General features: G+C 40.1%; 2 protein-coding genes across 2 annotated transcripts in view; one reads left to right on the top strand and one right to left on the bottom strand.

Moving 5' to 3' along the window:
• nck2a (NCK adaptor protein 2a) overlaps positions 1-2,159 on the bottom strand; it is a 28,690-nt gene extending 26,531 nt beyond the window's left edge. Inside the window, exon 1 of the mRNA XM_056435212.1 lies at positions 1,946-2,159. The gene's annotated coding sequence lies outside the window, so the exon portion shown is untranslated. The remainder of the gene's footprint in view (positions 1-1,945) is intronic.
• A 13,843-nt stretch (positions 2,160-16,002) lies between these two features.
• On the top strand, positions 16,003-21,477 carry fhl2a (four and a half LIM domains 2a). Its single transcript, XM_056438137.1, has 6 exons — positions 16,003-16,045; positions 18,503-18,678; positions 18,794-18,968; positions 19,947-20,116; positions 20,224-20,410; positions 20,886-21,477. Exons 2-6 carry the CDS (start codon positions 18,523-18,525, stop codon positions 21,035-21,037), a joined length of 840 nt encoding a protein of 279 aa, XP_056294112.1. The 5' UTR covers positions 16,003-16,045; positions 18,503-18,522; the 3' UTR covers positions 21,038-21,477.
• The last annotated feature ends 308 nt before the right edge of the window (positions 21,478-21,785 follow it).

The following is a 21,785-nucleotide window of genomic DNA, read 5'->3' as shown; positions in this document are numbered from 1 at the left end:
GTAGATTATTTGTGCAATCTAATTGCATGTTTTTTTTAAAAGGTTGATCACAAAGTCGTTAAGCTTGAGGCAACATTGAAGTCTAAAAGTACAGAATATTCCATTTGTACATGTAGAGCCGCGAGAATTAACATGTCCTCTTTTTTTCACAACAGCACACTGAAAGGATTTCCAATAAACTGAACCACTGAATGTTGATCTGTTCAAACTCTCTTCTTGTATAATCTTATTTCAAATCCCAGGATATAAGTAATGCTTTCAACCTGCGTTTGACTCCCATGAGTCTCGATACTACGAGCAGTGTCTGGTAAATGTTTGACAGCTCAGCCTAGGAGAGACCGCGAGGGCCATAAACTGAGTCTTCACCTCTTGGCCAACACGTTACACTCAGATAAACTTTATGTGGAGGCAGAATAAATACAGCAGAACAGCGTCGGGCTGCAAGGTACAATTATCTGATTACGGTTTAATCTAGCGACGACTTTCTTAATTTATCATGTTTCAATCCCATTTTTTTTCTTTCCAAAACCCAACCTTACTTATCGGCCAATACCGAGTACCAATCTGATATTCCAGTGTCAAATATTGCCAAATTCCTGACATTTAACTCACTCTGGCTAGCGTTACATTCTCCGCTACCACCTGCTCGATCAGTAATGTGAATGTGACTTACTTACCGATAATCAATCAACCATTTTAGCTCGTATCTGAGGCTCCTCCATTACGGCATCAGAACAACTCTACAGGTATTTGTGTAAAACTGTGTCATAGTCTCACTAGCACTCAAACACTCACAGATATTTAGATATTTATTGTTGCTCAATTTGTTTAGTTAGCTTCATTACTATATGAGCCTTTTATTCTAATTTTATTGGTTATTGTTTATATATATATATATATATATATAAGCATCCCCTATTTTGTTCCCATACTTAAAACATAATAGTCAGGTCTATCCTTTCACTCACTAATAACCCTGTAGATTTGGTGTGATTCTTAAAAGAATTGGGAAAAAATGTGAAACTCAGAAAGTGTTTACAAACCACCAACTTTTTTTGTAGTCTGTTATTACACTTCCCTTCCACATACCTATCATTGCCGAGCAAACCATAACTCAACGTCACCATGGTGCCCTCAACAGAGGGCGTGTCCACAGAAATAGGTGTGCCATGAAAGTCTGCACCCAAAAAAACACTGATTGCAACGTCATGCATCGTGACATTGACGCCACAGTACGTGTAAAAATGTTTTACTGCTACTAATTCTGGATGATGCACGAGCCACTGATTGCACCCTGAGAGACACGGGGTGTAGTTACCACGACGAGCCACTGGAAACAATGACAAGCTCGGCATGTGGCACAATCGCCTATCTATGGTGTTATGGCAAATGTGGTTCATTGTGTAAGCTGCTGCCGTTTTAAACAATAGGCTCAGACGCACACGCCAGCCTCTCGGTTGGTGAACAAATAACGAGCTGTGTGTGTTTGTTTGTTTGAAACAAGTAAATGAAGAAACACAAAATGAAGAAAAACGAGTCAAACGAAACAGACGTCCTGGAGATCAGATGTCTGCGATAGTCGCTGCGCTTACAGGCCGTTTGAAGAAGTGGCCTGTGTAAATATTGCAAAAGGGGTAAGGGTGCATTTGAACCGACAGAAAACGCCATTGTGCTATATAACCGTAACGCACATGAACGCAACACGTCTAGTTTCACCTCATCTGGGTGGACAAAGACCCAGCGTCATATACACAAACAAGTCACAACAGTGAGACATGTGTTGTGTCCTAAAACTTTTAGGGACGAGATATAAATATATATTTTTTAAGTTTTCGTGAGAAAAATAAAACAGGAGACGTTTAACTAGCGCGTGCGTGGACAAAGTAGCCCGTGTCCAACTGCACCAACTTACACAGTTGAGCTGCGCGCGGCGGCTCCAGCTTACCTTAGTGCTCACTCCAGAGAGGCTGGGCAGACGGGGACGCGCTCCGCCACAACGAGAACCGAAAACTAAGTGACGGAGCCCACGTTAAAACGACAACAAAAAATGAAGGTTTAAATCCACATAACCTCGGCTTCCACTGTTTATTGCTGTTTTAAAACATGCACTGACTGTGGACGGCTCGACCTATCCGCGTTTGTTTTTCTGTCGCAGGCTGACTGCCTCCACCTCAATCACTTGTATCAAGCGCGTCCGGGTGGACAACCCACTTCCGGTCGGACGTTTCTAAATATATCTGGAGTTGGGTAGCAGACATGCAAAACAATATAATAAAATACTCCAGTCTTGAAGTATACGTACTATCATCAAAATGTACTTAAAATATCACAAGTACAAATACTCATATGCAGAATGTCACATTTCCTGTTATATTGCTATATAATAGTGTACTTGTCTGATTTTATCACCATCAAATATATAAAAAAGCATATTAATGCAATGTTGTATTCACTAATAAAGCTGTTTGTCAATGGGGTGCCCATTTTAGATTATTATTATTATTATTATTATCTTTAATTGAAAGGGACCATGTACAGTGAAAACATAAATGTCACCATTTGATGCACTCTACCAGAGTGTAGCTTCAGCTAATTTGCATCTGTCGTCCCCCTTACAACATAAAACAATAACAAATAGTATATTTGTTAATAATAGGATAAATACACACAATGCAAAGTTACAGTACAGCATTTTACATTTAAGAAGAACATACCATTTAAAAGTAAGTATAAAAACTATTAAGAGTAAGTAATACCGGGCAGATTAGCAGTGTATTGCTGCATCTTATTGTATAAACACATCATGGGTGTTTTTTTTTTTTAATGTAAAAAGTAACAAGTTACTAAATGCGTCATCTAAATGTAGTGAATTAAAAAGTGCTCCTAATTGCAGTAAATTCAGCAAATAGTAATGGAAGAAGCATTCACAAAAGAAACACCTGATGGGTTACAAGTGAAGGATTTATGTAAAGGTATCTATATTATCAGCAACAAATACTGGTAGCAATACAACTCGGGAACACAATTAAATAAAGTCTAGCTTAAAAAGTACTGCCAATAAAATATAATCAAATAACCAAAATACAATAGAGCAGTGAGCAGTAGTATATTTAAAAAAAACATTCAATCCGTCGAGGACTGTTATGTTGCTTACGGTCTTTTCTCACGTATCCTCTATTATATTTCTTTATATTATTAGACTCTTAACAACCACTTTGTAAAACTCAAAACTGTTATTAAAGAGAAAAGCAACGTTAAATGTGAAAGTCACTCGTTTCCGGTACGCTCGTGCTGTTTTCGGTTAACTTGATTGCCGGTTCTGTTGGTGACGTCACCAACGCCGGGACTGGTACAGGACAACGCCGGAGGGAAAGGGACGCACTGTGGGGGGGCTATGGCGCCTCTTGCTGATGACAATGAGACATTTGCTTCACTTTATTTGTTTTTTTGTATCAATGGTATTACAATTAATAATCCAGAAACGAAATGTGTGACTGTACATTACATTTCACATACATGTGCTATTTCCAAACTTTTGTATCTGAAATGACCATGTAGCATGATTAGTCTAGACAAAACACAACTCAAGCCCACATTATAAAATGATGAGACCACATTGCAATAAGAACATTAATGAAGTATCATAGCAGCAAACAATAAGCGAAGTACAGATATGGGAAGTAACACTACAATGCAATGAGCTCATATTTACTAACATGAACATGATAATTAACATGTTTCTATACACCTTAGAGAAGCACATGTCTAAATCTTGTGAGGGTAAAGGGATGAAAAGGATGCAATATTGTAGATTATTTTGTATATTTTCACTTGGAGAAAAAATAGATGTAGGAATACATTACAATATGTTTAGATAGCTTACAGTTAAGCATATGTGATATTTAACAATGCTGAATGTTTATCGCCAGAAAGAAATTAATTCCTGTTCTAATATTGGTCAGTGACATTTTTATTTCCTTTCAATTTCTTTTTTTTAAGATGAGCTTGTATCATGGTGCTTTACCCATCCATTTTTTAAAAAAAAATTATTATTTGAATATATATTTGACTCATTATTCGGTGTTTATGATGACAAAGTTAACATGAAATACAGACATATGCACTGTCAACCAAAAGATTACATCATTTTCATGCCACTTGACCGGTTGCTCGTGGTTACATAGTTCCAATAAAAGCCTCCTTACCTCTACAGACCTCTACATGTACATCTCTCATACCTCATTTTACAGTTCATAGGTCAAATACACTGATGCAACTTCATTCACCTGTTCCTTGTTCCACAGCGCCCCCACATGGTCACTCTCTATTCCTACGCTGGAGAGGGCAGTTCAGGTTTCTACTCATCTGAGGTTGTGGGACGCACACAGAAGATGACAGACATGAGGGCGAAGCAAAATAGATTTTTATCTGTCAGCAAAATATAAATAAAAAAATGTAAAAATATATTTGTATTATAGTTGTGGCTCTCCCATCACAAGGGGGCAGAGCATCCCTAAAAGAAAACCGTGTCACCATCTCCGTCACTACACATACCAACCTGTACCGAGTCACGATATTCAAATAACCAATAACCACCCACCTCCCCTCTCTCTTTCAATATAAACATTTCATTTAATTAATTAATCTGATTTAAGGACATATAATTACAAGCACATGGTGGTTACATTTAAATTAGTTTATTTTTTATTTGTTTTTAACACAGCTGATTTAAGGATTATTAGGAAAGGCTGAGGAGATAAATGTATAAAATATAATACATTCCCTTGAAGAAGTAACTGGAGATGTATGAGAGGGAGGGGGGGGGGGTCGCTTATTGTGGAAGGGGGACAATTCATAATATGTATGTATTAAATGAGGGTATATTTGCATTGCTTATATATATATATATATATCAATATGTGTGTAGGTATTGGCATGTTTATACTTATTTATACTAATATTCTTTATTTACACTTTATTTTGTTTAATTATATGCCGAGGCATCATATGTGTAGTCTAGTGTGAACATCCTTTCTTTTTCATATACATATCAAGAAAATGACATAAATAAAGGTCACAAAAAGGAAGCGCTCAGGGCAGGGCTGGAGTGGGGCCACTTTTCAGCCCGGGAATTTCAGGCTCAAGACCAGCCCACTTTTCTCATGGTAGTGGAAATTGGATAAATGAAGCAACAGTTCAGCTCTTACTATCCTGTAGTTCTTTTATTAATACCATGGTCCAACAAATAATGTAAAGGTTAAATACAACAATAATAATCCACTTAAGATGAGAAGTTAACAAAATATGCATAATGTGCAAATATGCAAAATATGCATTAATAAAAGTGTATATTCTATTCTATAACATTAAAAAAGGCAGAATAGCATAGCAGGGGTGTCAGACTCAGATTAGGCAGTAGGCCAGATTTGTTGGAGTGAGACCTCATGGGGGCCGTCATGGTCATTGTCATTGTCATTATCATTTTTCTGCATGAGTATTATAAAGTGGTGATTTACTCCTTTACTACACCCACTTCCGAGCAAACAATGCATATTGGTTCATCAAGTACTGTCATATACTGCTCTTTCTTAGAATATATAACTTTAATTCATATTGTTTCCTGTTATCCTCTCTACCTGTCCCTGTAGTCATGGCCTCCTCATTGTAAATGTCGGGCTCATCATTTTCAGCAGGAGACTCTTATCTGCTGCTCCGAAGCTACAAAGAAAAATTAAGTCATATTACTGCATACTTCAATATCAATATCAATATTTCCATAATATTTGCAAAGTCTATGGATCGCCATATTTTGGGTGAGATAAAAAGGCTAATATTTTAATTCAATTTAATATTTTGCTTGGGAATAGGTTGACAACGCTACAATGATATTAATCAAGGCTACAACGTGAGCCGAATAGTTATGTTGCTCATCATTAGGCCTTTGTCTCTCTTTACCAGTTGCCACTTGTGTTTGTCCTCTTGAAAATAAATCTGTAAGCTTGGCACATTTGGCAGCATCCTCCTCCAATGCCTTTCTTTTTTTCAACCTGGCTTTTCCAGCCCCTCCTGCCCTCTTCCTCCCGTCCATCCTCCCTGACGCGTATCGTTGCGGTCGGGCCGGCCCAGCTATCCGTAGCTGAGAAAACTTTTTGGAAAAGACCGCGAAGGGCCGAACCAACTCGATTAGGAAGTGCTCCTCTCCCAAATTGAGTTGGTTGGTTCCATAATGGACTGAACCAACTCTATTATTTGGGAGGGGTGAACTTCCTCGCATGGTACAACCCATGCAGAGGCTGCGGTGTCAGAATGCGGAACGTGTTTAACCCACTTTAAGAGAAGATGGACTAACGTGACAAATGTTAACAAATACAATTCTCGACCGGCCCAGAAGTGAAGCGGCCCACCGGGAACTCTCCCGATTCTCCCGATTACCCACCCCGGGCCTGGCTGAGGGGCAGGCACGTGCACAGATAGAGCCCTATATTTGCTCAAGCACCAGCCCTTTTGCCCTGGATGAGAAAAGTGCCCTTTTTGCTGGAGCCCACTTTTTTTATTCATCAGTATTTAAGAATAAAAGTTACTCTTTCTGTCATCAAGTCCCCCCAAATGTGTTTTAATATCCGACGGGGCATTTATCTGAGAACTTCGCCCCGACATGCTCCGCGGCGCTCACGAGCTCGCGTGCCCCCCCCCCTCCTCCTCCTCCTCCTCCTCCTCCTCCTCCTCCTCCTCCTCCACTTCCTCCTCCGCGCAGTGCTCCTCGCGTCACCAAACGGCTGCACCTCCTTCTCCTCTGACCCGCAGCACCAGACTATGGAGGACTTTAAATGACTTCAGTATAAATAAATAAATTAATGAATGCATGAATAAATACAAGAATAAATAAATAAATGCTTAAATAAATGTATAAATGAATAAATAAATGTATAAATAAATGTATAAATAAATAAATAAATGCTTAAATAAATGTATAAATAAATAAATAAATACAGGAATGATTAAATATAAGTTATAAATCAACAAGACATCATTAAATAAATATATTTCTGCATTTCTGTATTTCTTCATTTATTTATTTATCTATTTATGTGTCCACACGTATTTCTTCATTTATTTATGTGTGACATTTACGTGTCCGTATATTCAAATGAGTTGGGGCGGTCCGAACCTCTGTCTAAAGCATGATTGGTCACAGGAGTGTGATGCACCTGGTGTGTTGTGCTCTACTACTTCTGCCTGGCACATGACGCTGAAGTTGACTCGCTCAGCTCACCGTTAGCAGAAGTTAGCCTAGACAGCTTTTTGACTTCAGCCGTTTATCAATTCCAAGAACACTGTGTACAGACTCGTGTTCTTTTGGAGTCTGGTCTTTGGAGTCTGGTTTTGGGAGTCCAGACTCTCGAGGACGCAGGACGGTCTTTCTGGGCTTGTGACGTCACCACATCAACTGTTCTTGCGCATGAATTTACTCAAATTATTCACTGTAAAATAATTTACAGTGGAGTAGAATGTGTTGCGGTGTTCACTGTTTGGCGTAGGCTACGAATAAACGATAATAAATATACAACGTCTCGTAGCTTTCCTGACCCAGGGTCGCTACAATATGAAGTTATGAATCTTAACCCTCAGTCAAATTGACGTAACGTTATCTTTTAGTAAATAATAAACTCGTTGTGCTCTTTAGATCCTCAAAAACCTAATTATATCTCATGTTTAGCCGCTACGGAGACGTCAGAGCCAGCGGAGCATTTCAAAAAGTCCTGCCGAGATCAGGCTTCTCTCGGCGGCCACACAGCGCGCTGACCACCCGGAGCTCACTGGTCCCGCGAGCAGGACCTCAAATCTCCGTCGCATATCCTTATTAGACTGAATCTCGATAAACCGACCACAGATTTGATAATTAAACTACTAACTTCTCGGCTGAAAACATCCTTAAATTACATTCCGTGACTCAACAGTAGTATTTAGAATGTACAGACAAGAATGCATAATAAACGCTGTTCGTCTACAGATCCAAGTGCTAGGGATCGATTGCTTCTGTCTTGCTCCCTGACTTGACCAATCCTGTTCAACAATGAGGTTCGGACCGCCCAGCTCATTTGAATATACGGACACGTAAATGTCACACATAAATAAATGAAGAAATACGTGTGGACACATAAATAGAGATATAAATAAATGAAGAAATACAGAAATGTAGAAATACATTTATTTAATGATGTCCTGTTGAGTTATAACTTATATATATTAATTGCTGTATTTATTTCTGTATTTATACATTTATTCTTGTATTTATTTATTTATTTATTTATACTTAAGTCATTTTGAGTCCTCCAGACCAGACGGTGTTCGTCCCCTGACGTTGTTTTGTGATAAACAACCGCAACATTAGCACTGCTGAAAACATGACGTCACAACTGGTCCGACGTTTCCTAAAAAAATAAACAAACAAAAACTCACGAAATCCGTGATTTCAAAGCCTTGCAGCTGTTTACTGACGTTAGTTATGTTTAGAGAATAGAGAGAGAGAGAGTGAAGAGAGAAGAAAGAGAGAGAAGAGAGAGAGAGTGAATTCTTATTCCGTTCTATTTAACAGGGGCTAGTCTAGGATTTGCGTGGCCAGACTGAAAAAAAAATCATAAGGCCTCTGGTATTGTTCAGAGGGATGTCTGTTGATGTCTATCAATATCGCTCATTTTGAAAATGACGTAAGAGGGCAATACTGATCCGTATCAGACCAGCGAGGAGGGCAATATGTGGCTGGCATGACGACCCACCATTAGCCAATCAGAACGCTTGTACTGTTGCTATATATAATAATTCATCTTTATTCATAAAGAAAATGTAAGCAAGCGGTCTGATGCTGCCCAGAGGAAACGCAGGTCGAGGATGTATTACATCATCAGTGCAATGCTGCTTATGCTTCAACTCTGTCAGAATTCTTTTTGTGGCATTGGGTGCCCTTTTTTTTGGTTTGAGCACCTGCCCCCCAAAATGTCTGTGCACGTGCCTGCTGAGGGGCATGTGTTTTAAGCAGGTGTCATGACGTCATCACTACATTTCAACATAACATTAACATGGGAGCAGGGGATTCAAAGATGACGGGAAAGTGCAAAAGGAGTGGAATGCTGTGTCTTTCGTACCTTTCTTCTCTCTCAGGCCCGAGGAGACGTATTCATCAAGGCTGAGTAACACTTGTCAACACTCTCTTTGCCACCGCTCTAACCAGGATGTCTTCCATTTTAGATCCACGCCCCTCATATTCTCACCAGCCACATCAAGTGCTTCCCACTGAGAGACCACCGAGAGCTGAGCAGCGCTCCGGTTACAACGCCGTTGAAACCGGGTGTTTATTTTGGTGTCCGTCTTTGAGGCCACCCGATTGGAAGTGATGATGTACGCGATGAGCCGGTGGCTCATGTGCTATGCATGCTATTCTGTGGCCTCCAGGCCCCGTAAAATGGGACTTCCAGAGAACGCCTATATGTTCAAATGTGGGGGTTTGTGCATAATTTCTGGGAGCTGTCTTATCATGCATGCCATCTCCAAAACATGCACCTTACTGTGTGAAAAATTTAATTCAAAGGCACAAGACATGATATAAAGCAACAGGATATATGCCTATATCAATCAGAATCTGATTAAAGTTCATGATTAAATATTGTGATTTGTATGTTTTAACCGACAAGCTAAAACCAATGCAGTCTCATAAAAATCCGTGCAACAAATTATATATTTTAAATATTAGAAACACGTCTTAATTCAAACAAGGCACACCTTTGTACTCTTTGGTGGCACTTGTGTCGATGAGCTGTAATTGCAGGTGTGGTTTTGGATCATAACTTTCAGAGAGTGCTTCTTCAGATCTTTCCAGGAATTATCGCCACAAATAGCCAGTTCATAATATGCCTAACGCCTCCTTTACACTCACTACATAAAACCCTTGCATCCTATTTGTTTAAACTGTTTAAAACAGAGAGACTCTGCCTTCTCACTCTTTGTATGCAGAGAAACAAAAATGTCAGACGCAGGCCGACATCATTTATTCCTAATTGGAGAGAGGCTCTTCGTAGAGCTGTTCACGAAACCTTCGAAACAAACCTGAAACACCAAATCCTGAAGCTGAACTTACTTTTCATTTAGCAAATCGGTAGTTCTTGTTAGTTCTAGCTGAGATGTAAACACAACCTACTCTTTAACCAAGCAGGCTTTTGTAACATCCAATAATAATAGCCAGCAGCATTACAAAGTAGGCACCGTTGGCCCCCAGCTGCCACACCACCAGGCCCCGAGATCCTTTGGATCTGTGTTCTGAAAAATGGCGCTTGGTTCTAGCAGCCATGACAGCTGCCCTAAGCAACAGACAGAATTAGTAAGATAAATGTAGCCAGAGACTGAGGGGCCCAGTTGTTGTCTATAGCTAAGTGAGGTCAGATGAGACTGCAAACGCTCTTAAGTGAATGGGACCACGAGAAAAACAACTAGGAGTGACATATTAAGTTATTAAGACTGGAACTTCTAACTGAGACTACTTGAGATGAGCCGGATAGCTGGATGACTGAGCCATCATCAGAAGAGGAGAAGACGGTAGAACAACAAATGTACTCCAACCCAGTAGTCCACAACATATATTTATTTATTTATTTTATTTATTTTATTTATTTTATTTATTTTATTTATTTTATTTATTTTATTTATTTTATTTATTTTATTTATTTTATTTATTTTATTTTATTTTAATTTAAAATTTATTTAACCAGGAAATGCTTTAATGAGATTAAAAATCTCCTTAACAAGAGTGTCCTGGCCGAGACAGCAGCAGCAGCACATTACACAAAGTTTCAGAGATACAACATAAAACAGTGACAGACAATATAAAAAAATATATATAATAATTTATTTTTTGATCACAGCATGAATAAAACCAAAACTAAGACTCAAGTCATCATAACCCAGTTCACACAGGTGCACACACCTCCGTCAAAGAAAACATCTTCAACCAGATGAAACTACCTCCAACTCTTTTGATCTATTTTTAAAAACACCTAAAAAGAACCGGTTCCTGTAGACCCAGATCAGTCTGCAGCAAATTCCAATATAGATGCCTATATACCAAAAATAATGACGCTGCTCAATAAATCCCCTTTCCTCACTGGTGACTGCCAAATACATGAAAGATGTCATATTAATTGTGTTATAAGGATCCTTTCTGCTCTACTTTTGGAGGGTCTCCATATGAATCTGTTTGTTTTCCAATGTAAAGGAGGAAAATGGATTGTAGTAATAAAATATTTGTTGGTGTAGGTTTGACTGCTCGGTTGTTTTTGTACACGTACAAGGAAAAGGGTACAAAGACAAAAGACAACGATCTAAATAGCATCTAAATAAAGTGTCTGGTGACTGCTGGGGTCGAAACGTCCCTCTAATCTCTGCAGGGATTTAGCGGTCTGCGAACACAACACCGGGCTTAATGACTGAAGATTTGCTGTGTCATATATAGACCAACAGCACTGCTTTGGCACAGAGCGGAGACAGAGGGAGAAGCAGGAGGCTTCTAGTCGTCCTCAGACATTTGCAACCACACTGACCAGAGAAGTGTGCACAGGAACAGGTGATTTACTGGACTGTAAGTTCACTAGTTTGAACTTTAAAAGCGTTTTTTTATTTTTTTGTTGCATTTGCAAGACTTCAATTTGCTTTCTGTCATATTTTAAACGGTTTTGTTTTTCCTGGTTTTATGTTTGGGAAGTCATCTGTCCTAATGCATGCTGGGAAGGAACAGGTGTGCACAGAAGAATGAAGGAGCTTCTTCAAACCAATGTGCAGAATCAGCTGTTCTCTCCTCATCTAAAGCTTCTCCAGACGTGTAATACCAACCATCTATTACCATAGTTTGGTTGGTGTTAGTGCTTTTTTAATTTAAATTATATAAATAATAATCAGATTTGAGTTTCAAATCATCCTGATACAAGACACCATGAGAAGTAATCCTACTCATCTCTGTCTGGCTGCACAATGAGCAATGGGGCCTCAGGCCATACCCTCCATATGGGGTGTATGTATATAAATAGCTATGAATCCTTTCCAGCCTAAAGACACTCGTTGACTTATACCCAAAGCAGGATTTATAACCTCATTTTACTTTGACAGCGGAACACACAATTACGTTTTGTGAGGCTATTTGTTTTTAAATAATTCTGCATACTTTTCTCATATCTGTACCACATGATTATACCGCATGATGTAAATTGCCCTGCTGAAGAAAAACATCTTCCAACTAAAATTCTAAGGAATGAAATAGTTAGAGCTTGTGAGACTAAATCGTGATCTAAAAATCACAAAGACCTCCCTGTTCCCGTACTCAAATCTAAGAAATTAAGGAACACATACCAGAGTACAAAATAGCATTATTCAAAAATGTACTACAGAAAATAAATATATTACCATATTTTGGTATGTGCAGCAAAACCGCCCCCCCCCCCCCTCAAAACAGAGCAGCCATTTTTACACTTGGGTTTTTTACATTTGAAAAGATAAGAAGTTAATAAGTGAGCTTTATAGATTCTGATACAGATGTATTGTGTTATTACTGGACGTAGCCCGACTAGCTTCTTGCCCCTGTTCCAGTCTCGGTGCGAAACTAACTAGCTGCTAGCTGTATGCTTTACATTGAATGAGAATAGTTACCACCCTTATATATACTCTGTGTCCACACAGTGGATACTGTAAGGGTGGTAACTATTCTCATTCAATTCTCTGCAACAAGAAAGCCGATAACAGTATTTCCCAATATGTCAAATGTTCCTTTCATGCAGGTAATCTCGTAATGAGTCTTCAACATCAAATACAGTCTATTGTAGTCCCACTTGCAAGCCTAAGGCCTTCTTTGTTTGTTTTTTACTTGTGGTTTTCTATGTATTTTATTATATTTTAATGTTTTGTACTATCTGGACCTTGAGTCTTTAATAAAAGTTTGATTTGAGACTTGCTTAGTTCCCACAGTGGGAGCCCAAAATGTTTCTGTTCCTCTTCATCACCACTAATAGCCCGTTGGAGACCTCCATTACCACGCTGCACGTTCTTCACAGTCAGTCGTAGGATCCATTTCAACCAGTTTGACAGCGAGGTGAAGTTTTTCCAAAGGATCATATTGGATCTTGGGTGACCCAGAAAAATTCCAGTTCAATTGGTTGCCGTGGCATTAATGATTAGCAGTTGACTAGTGATGATGGGGTTGGCCTTGCTTGACCTTTGCACATGGCTGTATTTGCAGCAGAAGTGAGCGCCATGGCTTTAGCATCACGGAGGCCCTGCAGGGCCCAAACAGCTGCACCTTCATCCCCTGGCCTTAGCAGCTGAGTTGGAGCTTTTGATCCGGAGCACACATGGGGGGGGGGACGGACGGACGACAACTGTGTGCCAGCTGAAGACGAGCGAGCTGGGGGGGGGGGGGGGGGGGGGCAATGACGAGGGCATGGCTATCGCAGTCCTGGCCATTAATTCAGTTGGTCATAAAATATATTGGCCCCCACGGTATTAATTAGATCACATGCCTAAAATTAAGTTAATTATTTATTTTTCATGCCGGGGTTAACACTATGTATCGTGTATGCATTGGCACTATCAGAGGAATATCTTTATGAACACATGTGATTCATATTAATGAGGCATATGTGGACAGCTTTTATTTATTACTATAAGCACTTTAGATAAATGAATGAATAAGTATGTAACCAAATTTATTCCCAATGTTTTCCTCTGAATTCTTTCCTCACATTCTTTTGTCCTGTCAAACTGTCAACGGACTTCAATTTCGCCGACTAGTTCGAATCTCAACGGGTCCTTTTTGTCCCAGCTGCCTGTTTCAAACCAGTTTAGAAAGGCATTCATTGAAATAGGAATAACTAAAGTATATATTTACAACAGCATTGACAAACATTGAAAAGTTAATTCTTCTGATTATTCTAATTGCAGGTGGCATTTGGAGCACTTGCATGAGAGTAATAAGATAAGATGTATACTTTATTAATCCCCAAGGGGAAATTAGTTCTCTGCATTTAACCCATCCTTAGTTATTAAGGAGCAGTGGGCTGCGCCCAGGAAGCAACTGGGGGTTCAGTGCCTTGCTCAAGGACACTTCGACTTGCAACAACAAATGGGGAGAGCCGGGATCGAACAGACAACCTTGGGGTTGCAGGACAACCCCCTTACCCCACTGAGCTACAGCCGCCCCCAATACAAACACAACATTGTTTTATCCAAAAAAATACAAAACACATAGTTAAAAACTGCGTGAGGCAGTTAAAAGCTGCTTTGAGCCAAATGCTAAAGTTTAATAATGTATAATAATAATAACATGTTCATCATCTTAGAGTTATTAGCATTAAACCCAAAGTGCAGCTAAGGCTGAAGACCAAAAGCCTTGTAGGTATTTGGTCTGGTGATGTCACGATGAACGGTTAAAGAGATAAAGACTGACCATTCATTCCGAGGGAAACTAAATAATTTAACAACGATCCATTCATTCACAAAATGTGAAGCAGTCAGGGGGACCACCACATTTAATAGGATTCATCCCCATGGTGACGGGACAAAAAGACGGCGCCACATTTTAATTTCAATCCATCTGATAGTCGAGATGTTTCAGTCACGATCAAAGTCGTGGACCAGCAGCCATGTCACAAGGATGGCTACAACAATCACATTTATTTATTTCAATAATTTAATTTTAAGTTTGAACAAGTTTCACATTAGTAGACGACAAAAAACAATGACAAATAAATAAATAAAACATAACAACATAACAACCAACAATACGGACAATAAGACAAGGACAGAAAAACACAGCTATAAATCGAACATAAATCATCATTAATCAAACTTATGTTCAATGCCAGTACTACACATACAATTATAAATGCATCCATGCAAGTAGGTACACACACACACACACACACACACACACACACACATAAAAGGACCCCCCTACACACACACTTTGTGAACCCCCAAAAATAGAACACTTGAAACTAGTAGATGCATTTTCTCACTGGTGAGTGACCAGGGTCCACTGGGTCAGGAAAACCTCCTTGAGTCAGGGAGGGAAAGAGAGGGAGGGAGAGGGAGAGAGAGAGATACAAAGAGATAATAAGAGAGGGAGTTGGAAAGAGGGAAGACAGATTTGAGAAGAGCGCTGTGTTGATGGATGGTGGTGTACCAGTATAAGCAAGAGAGTGTGGGGTTGCAGAAAATAGTTCTTACATTTTCTTAGAACCCATGTGTGTGTCTGTCGTTAGCCGGCCTGGATACTGTACCGAACACTTTGGAGGTTTGGGATCGAATGCGTATTCCCTTGAGAGGAGAAACATAGGGAGGTAAAGACAGATGAGACATTTGAGTCGGGACAAATCTCACGGGACAACACTCGTTGACGGCCGACCCTTGCCATCCTTTTCATCATGTATCAACTGCCCATAAGAAGATTAGAGCATTATGTAACAACGTGCATGTGTGTGTGTGTGTGTGTGTGTGTGTGTGTGTGCAATATTATGACATGGAAAACCACGATGTCTCTAGCATAAAGAAAGCAGCAGTTGATAACTTGCTTTTCTCCAGGAAGTTGGACAGGGGAGGGATAGTATGATTAGGCCGCTGAGGGGAGAAACACACATATTAAGACAGATGCAGTGGAATTGGTGTGAGTGAGCGAGTGAATCACTTATATAGTGTGTGAGAGAGTGAACTACTGAGTGACCTTACAAGGCCACGCTGGTGACAGAATGAGCGAGTGAAAGGGGGCCTCGGGGTTATCTCTGTTAAGCGCCGTTGTATTTATAGATCATCTCAAAAAAGATTTCCTGCCCCCTTTGCTTACCCCCTCACCTCCCCATCCTCCCCCCCCCCTCTCCAAGTGGCCCCTCCCCCATTTTCAATTAGCCCTTGATGGGCGGAGTAATGCAATCAGGAGTAACTACGGCTCACCCGGAGCCATCCTCCCTCAGTCTGCCCAGACTCGGCACAGGCAAACACTCCTCGAAACAGGAAGGTAAGAAACCAACTCTGTTCCACTCCACTATCCATCCCTCCATCTTTCAACCCATTCACCCTTTCATTGGTCTCCATTCACTGTGTCTTCCATTGTTCATGACATCCTCCTGTCTGCCTCCACATCCACCTGCTCGTGTGCTCTCCTTTTTTCCACCTGCACACTATACCTTTACTACTTAACCCCCTCTTCTCTCTCCCCATCTATCTGCCCTCATGTGCGTCTCAGACACAGCCTGACTTCTCTCTTTTATGAAATCATCTATCTCCAAAACAAGGCACAACCCCTGTTGACCCCCTGTTAGTTCATTTCCAACCTTCTTTTCTCCTTTCTCATCAATGTCACACTTAAAAACTGTGTTAGTGAGTGTGCAGCTTTGCTTTTGTTGTAGCTTTACAGCATTTATTGCAATCCAGTTTACTGTGATGCCATTCAGTTATAAATCTTGTAGTAACACTTTAAGTGCGCAAGTAGTACCTGCTAATACAATGCAACAGCTAAGGGATTAGAAAAGTTACTGAAAAGATATATAAAAGGAATATAGCATCTATCCAGTAGCAGGTCATTTTAGAGTTGGTGGAAGGGTTCAGGTTGAACTGCATTTTTTCTTTTGTATTGCATTTATTTCATTTACTTAATCCAATTTAAAGCTTAATTTGATTGTATGATTCAAGCCTACGTATTTATCCACCAGAATCGTTGCTTTGAAAGAGAATCAAAAAAAGAAAAGTCAATGTGAGCGGGCTGTTTCGAGGTCTCACTGTCAGAGCTACTGTTGTACTGATTCATGGATTGGACACTATCCATGGTTAGATAACATTTGAAGGATATAAATATGCATCTTTAATACATTTGGGAATTATGAAGAGTTCTTAATAATTATAAGACTAATAAATTCCTTGCAAATACTGGAAAATCCAGTGTGGTTATTTCAGCCAAAGAACCCAGTTTCTGACATAATGCACCAAGAGCTGTTTGAAAGAGGCCAGGGAATAGGTTGAGGTCAAACACGTTGCCTTCATCGTGGCCGTTGCTTAGTTTGGTGTGAGAGACCCCCAGATGGGCAGCATCAAAGAGACCCCAGGAGCCGGGAAACAGCTGCATGACATGTCTGAGGTTTTATTTGCGGCAGTTGAGATTATCCTTTTTTTATTTTTAGTAGTCCGATAAATCCTTATATAAGCTGGGTGACTCATGGTGAGAGCAATAGACAATGAGGGAATGTGGGAGGGGTGAGAATAACTCGGAGCTGAAAGGACGGGCAGATTATAGGCCTCAACCTCCGCCAGATAAAAGATCCACAACAAATCACGCGGAGATCTCATGTTGGTGCAGAAAGGTGGGATCGCAAACAGATGGAGGGGAACCGTACGACCGGGGTAATACAAAAAGGGAATAACGGCAGAGGAGCAACGCTGAAATAAAAACAGGAACTCAAATAATTAAGAAAACCAGAAAAGAGTAGAAGAGTGGTCAGGGGGGTACGCTTTTCGAGTTTTCCATCATTTATTTTCGAGCCTCCTTATATGGCCAAAACTTTCCCCAACACATATAGTCACATCAGTAGCAGTGTGTGTGTGTGTGTGTGTGTGTGTTTGTGTGTGTGTGTGTGTGTGTGTGTGTGTGTGTGTGTGTGTGTATATCAAACAAAGAGCCTGGGGCTAATTCAATATATATTCTCAAATATCCTTTTTCTCATTCTTCGTAAAGAGGCACACACACATTTAAATAAATAGGCTCTACTATCCTTGGTCCAGAGAGTACGAGCATTGGGGTATAGGTGGGATAGCCAGAGGGCTTAACAAGCAGACCACAAACAGCTGCAGATTGTGAGTAGCCATTATTCCGACTGCCATTCGACCCCACTTATACACACGCACACACACACACACACACACACACACACACACACACACACACATGCATGATGACAAGGGATACGGTGATCTGGTGCTGACAGCTGGCCGTGAGGTGATGGATGGGTCTGTGTACTCTGGCATGGTAAGCGTTGGTATGCAATGGGGGGTGGGGCTGATAGCAGTTATTTATATGCTTCTCATCTGTCACCTTATCCTTCTAACAGGGAGAACCAAATGAAGGGCTGCTTTAGAGGCGGGAGAGAGAGAGAGAGATGAAAGGGATCGAAATGCAACATGGGAAAGAAATAATCTGTCATGTGAGGTATCTTGATATCGAATGTGTCCTAGAGAACATTTATTGCGTGGAATTAACGTTCTCTGAGACATTTCTGCCTGTGTCACTACAAATATGTATTTAAACTGAGGAGCAAAATGACAAAACGGTCCACAAAGCTTTATGCCATTTAGGTGTGATAGATGAAGATGTTTCATTTGTGAAATCCACTCGATGTGGGTGTCTGTTTGCATAAAGTCACATGACAGAATACTTTCTCTCTTCTCACTTCCTGCGTCTCTTTTTCTTTCCCTCTCTCTCCAGGAAAAAGGCTCTTTGTGAAGATGACGGAGCGCTACGACTGCCACTACTGCAAAGAGTCCCTTTTTGGGAAGAAGTATGTCCTGAGAGAGGAGAATCCCTACTGTGTGAAATGTTATGAGAGCCTGTATTCCAACACCTGTGAGGAGTGCAAGAAGCCCATTGGCTGCAACACCAGGGTAAGAGATGTCACAAAATGAGCACATGACCCCTAACATCTGTGGATGTCCGTCTTAAACACTATTTCTCATCAAAGTCGGCCCAGCTAAGCCTCCGTCTGATGTTCTTGTACAGGACCTGTCTTACAAGGACCGCCACTGGCACGAGGAATGTTTCATGTGTTTCCAGTGCAAGCGTTCGCTTGTGGACAAGCCTTTCTCCACCAAGGATGAAAAGCTCCTCTGCACTGAGTGCTACTCCAATGAGTATTCCTCCAAGTGCCATGAGTGCAAGAAAACCATCATGCCAGGTAGGAAGAACACCTAAATGTGAGGTCATCGTATTACAAAAAAAAATTCCAATTAATGATATAACAAGATTGGAGAATAGTGCTTTTGTGAGTGGTTCACAAATGATTATCTTGAATCTAAATGCTGATGCCAGATGTGTCATAGACACAATACATCTGTAATGTTGCTAGGTAAAGTGTGCACAGCGGTCAGGAAGTGTGTCAGGTAAATATATTGTCTAAGTTTGTGATTTTAGAGGTTATTGTAGTGTAATCAAGAGGAAATTATTAGGTATAAGAGAAGGTCATTGGCATACATGGGCAGGTGTTGTGTGTATTGATACAAGGTATAGTGTTGCAGGAGCATAGTGGAGACATCTGGGTTAGTCCTTCATTCGACATGCAAACTAACTGCATTTAAAGGTACATTTGAATCAAACAATACATTTATAGATACAGTAGTGAGTGAAAATCAAGTCAAATCAAACAGTCAGGAGACTGAGTATCTGCCCAATTAAATGTCTTGAAAAGAGAACATCTGTTCAGAGAAGAAAATATAGCATATATTTATTTATATATATAAAATAATCTGTAAAAATGTCATATATTTTTGTGTATATATATCCAAATATATTAACTTTTTACAGATTATGCACCATGAATAAAAATTTTAACTGTGTTTTCAATCCCTTTGGAGATGTGTTTCACATCATGTATGGAAGGAACACTTTAACTAAGAAATGTAAAACACCCCTGATTAATAAACCATACAAATGTGTATGGTGCCACATGTTATATATCATATTAATATTATCAAATTATACATAGTGCCATATCTCGTATCATATTATTATCATATTATGGTGACCATTTGCATAAATTGAACTGGTCGTTCTGACAAAGACCCAAAACCAATTGGAGTTATTCCTACTTCTCATTGCCGTCTTTGTATTCCTTCACCACCTCCATCCATCCCTCTGTTGCCGTGTACCTCTGAAGGCTCCAGGAAGATGGAGCACAAGGGGAACAGCTGGCACGAGACCTGCTTCACCTGCCAGAGATGCCAGCAGCCCATTGGCACCAAGAGCTTCATCCCCAAGGACAACAATAGCTTCTGCGTGCCTTGCTATGAGAAGCAGTTTGCCATGCAGTGTGTGTACTGCAAGAAGGTATGGGACACACACACACACACACACAGAGCTGATTTTCAAAGTAAAACTCAATGTATTACTCCATCTCCGTGTGATCATACGACATCCCTGCTCCCTCTTATTAGCCCATCACCACGGGCGGGGTGACCTACCGTGACCAGCCCTGGCACAAGGACTGCTTCCTGTGCACGAGCTGCAAGCAGCAGCTGTCCGGCCAGAGGTTCACCTCTCGGGACGACTTTGCCTATTGCCTCAACTGCTTCTGCAACCTGTACGCCAAGAAGTGTGCCTCCTGCACCACCCCCATTAGCGGTAATCGCAAGTCATACATGTTTTTTTTTTGTCATGAAATTAATGTGAAATTAATTTTTAGAGCGTCTCAGGCTCAGCTTTAAGAATGAGGAAACATCTATTTTAAATTACTTGTCTCTGACGCCTTCTTCCTGTGTTTCTCAAAAGACTAAAAAACACTTGTCAGAAACAAGTTGTCAGTTCAAGTTTTTTCGTTTAAGGATACCCTGATATCGGCACACTTGGATTTATGTATTCATTGATATATTTAAGAGTGCAGACAACTATTCTATTAATTAGAAACTTTTGATACCTCCATGACCTTCGTAAAGGTCAAACCAGATGGAAAAAACCCTGTTCAAATTTGTCGCGGATCGGAATCAAGAGGCAGAGACGCATCATTTAAAAAAAATTGTTAACATCATGTGATATGACATTTAGGTGCTTTATAACATCTTCCCAGTTGTTTTAAGGTGGACTTGTTCTTCACTTTCAGGCCTCGGAGGCAGCAAGTACATTTCCTTTGAGGAGCGTCAGTGGCACAACGACTGCTTCAATTGTAAGAAGTGCTCCGTGTCTCTGGTCGGCCGTGGCTTCCTCACCGAGCGCGACGACATCCTGTGCCCAGAGTGCGGCAAGGACATCTAAGTCCGTCTGAAGGACAGCGAACACATCTGATTGGATGCTCGCGTTACAATAGAGGAGTGACAGAGATACAATCAATACTATCAGAGCACAGCATCCATAGTGTCTTTACAACATAGCGTTACTATGAATGTACATTGTTGTATGCCATGAAATATAAACCACTAACAGTATTATTTGAATTTAGAAAGATTGTTTAAATACATTGTTCTTTGAGGAAAAGTCGTCGCTAATAAAATAACATTGATGTGAAGACGTTTGCTTATGCAACAGCAACATCGATGCAGAGAAATACCCTATGAAGCATTTTGGAAATAAATATGAATGTAGACTGTCCACTTTGAAGTGTAATAACTGCTTTGTGCATGGACTAGCTTGATGTCATATTCAGTAAAGGTTTTGTGAATGACCTTTGGTATTACCAATTAAATATATGAACATTGTGTCTTCCCTTTTATAATTTACAACTAAAGCTGCATAATATCACATGCATTTCAGAACTGTTCGTACATAAAAAAGCTGAACATATTTATACTGCCCAACTTTAAAACGGAAAAATACAAAAGGGACTGAAGATTGGTGGGTGGAAGGCCTCGTAAAGATGGAGACGAAAAACAGCAGGAAAAAAAGAGATTTTTCCCATTGGAATTTGCACTGTTGCTAAAAGTAAAAATTCACCATCTGAAAACCATAAAAGTAAAGTTTTGAATGCATAGACATCCAGTCTATGGTTGAACAAAGAGAAGTCTTA

Source organism: Pseudoliparis swirei, chromosome 2, assembly GCF_029220125.1.
Source record: "Pseudoliparis swirei isolate HS2019 ecotype Mariana Trench chromosome 2, NWPU_hadal_v1, whole genome shotgun sequence".
Taxonomy (NCBI): domain Eukaryota; kingdom Metazoa; phylum Chordata; class Actinopteri; order Perciformes; family Liparidae; genus Pseudoliparis; species Pseudoliparis swirei.
The sequence above is the reverse complement of the archived record's forward strand: the minus strand, read 5'-3'. Positions and strand labels throughout refer to the sequence as shown.

Excerpts from the sequence above, each read along its gene's own strand:
- fhl2a (XM_056438137.1), top strand. The coding sequence starts at position 18,523 with ATGACGGAGCGCTACGACTGCCACTACTGCAAAGAGTCCCTTTTTGGG. Across the intron at positions 18,969-19,946 it reads CAAGAAAACCATCATGCCAG|GCTCCAGGAAGATGGAGCAC; the intron begins GTAGGAAGAACA and ends GTACCTCTGAAG. Across the intron at positions 20,411-20,885 it reads CTGCACCACCCCCATTAGCG|GCCTCGGAGGCAGCAAGTAC; the intron begins GTAATCGCAAGT and ends CTTCACTTTCAG.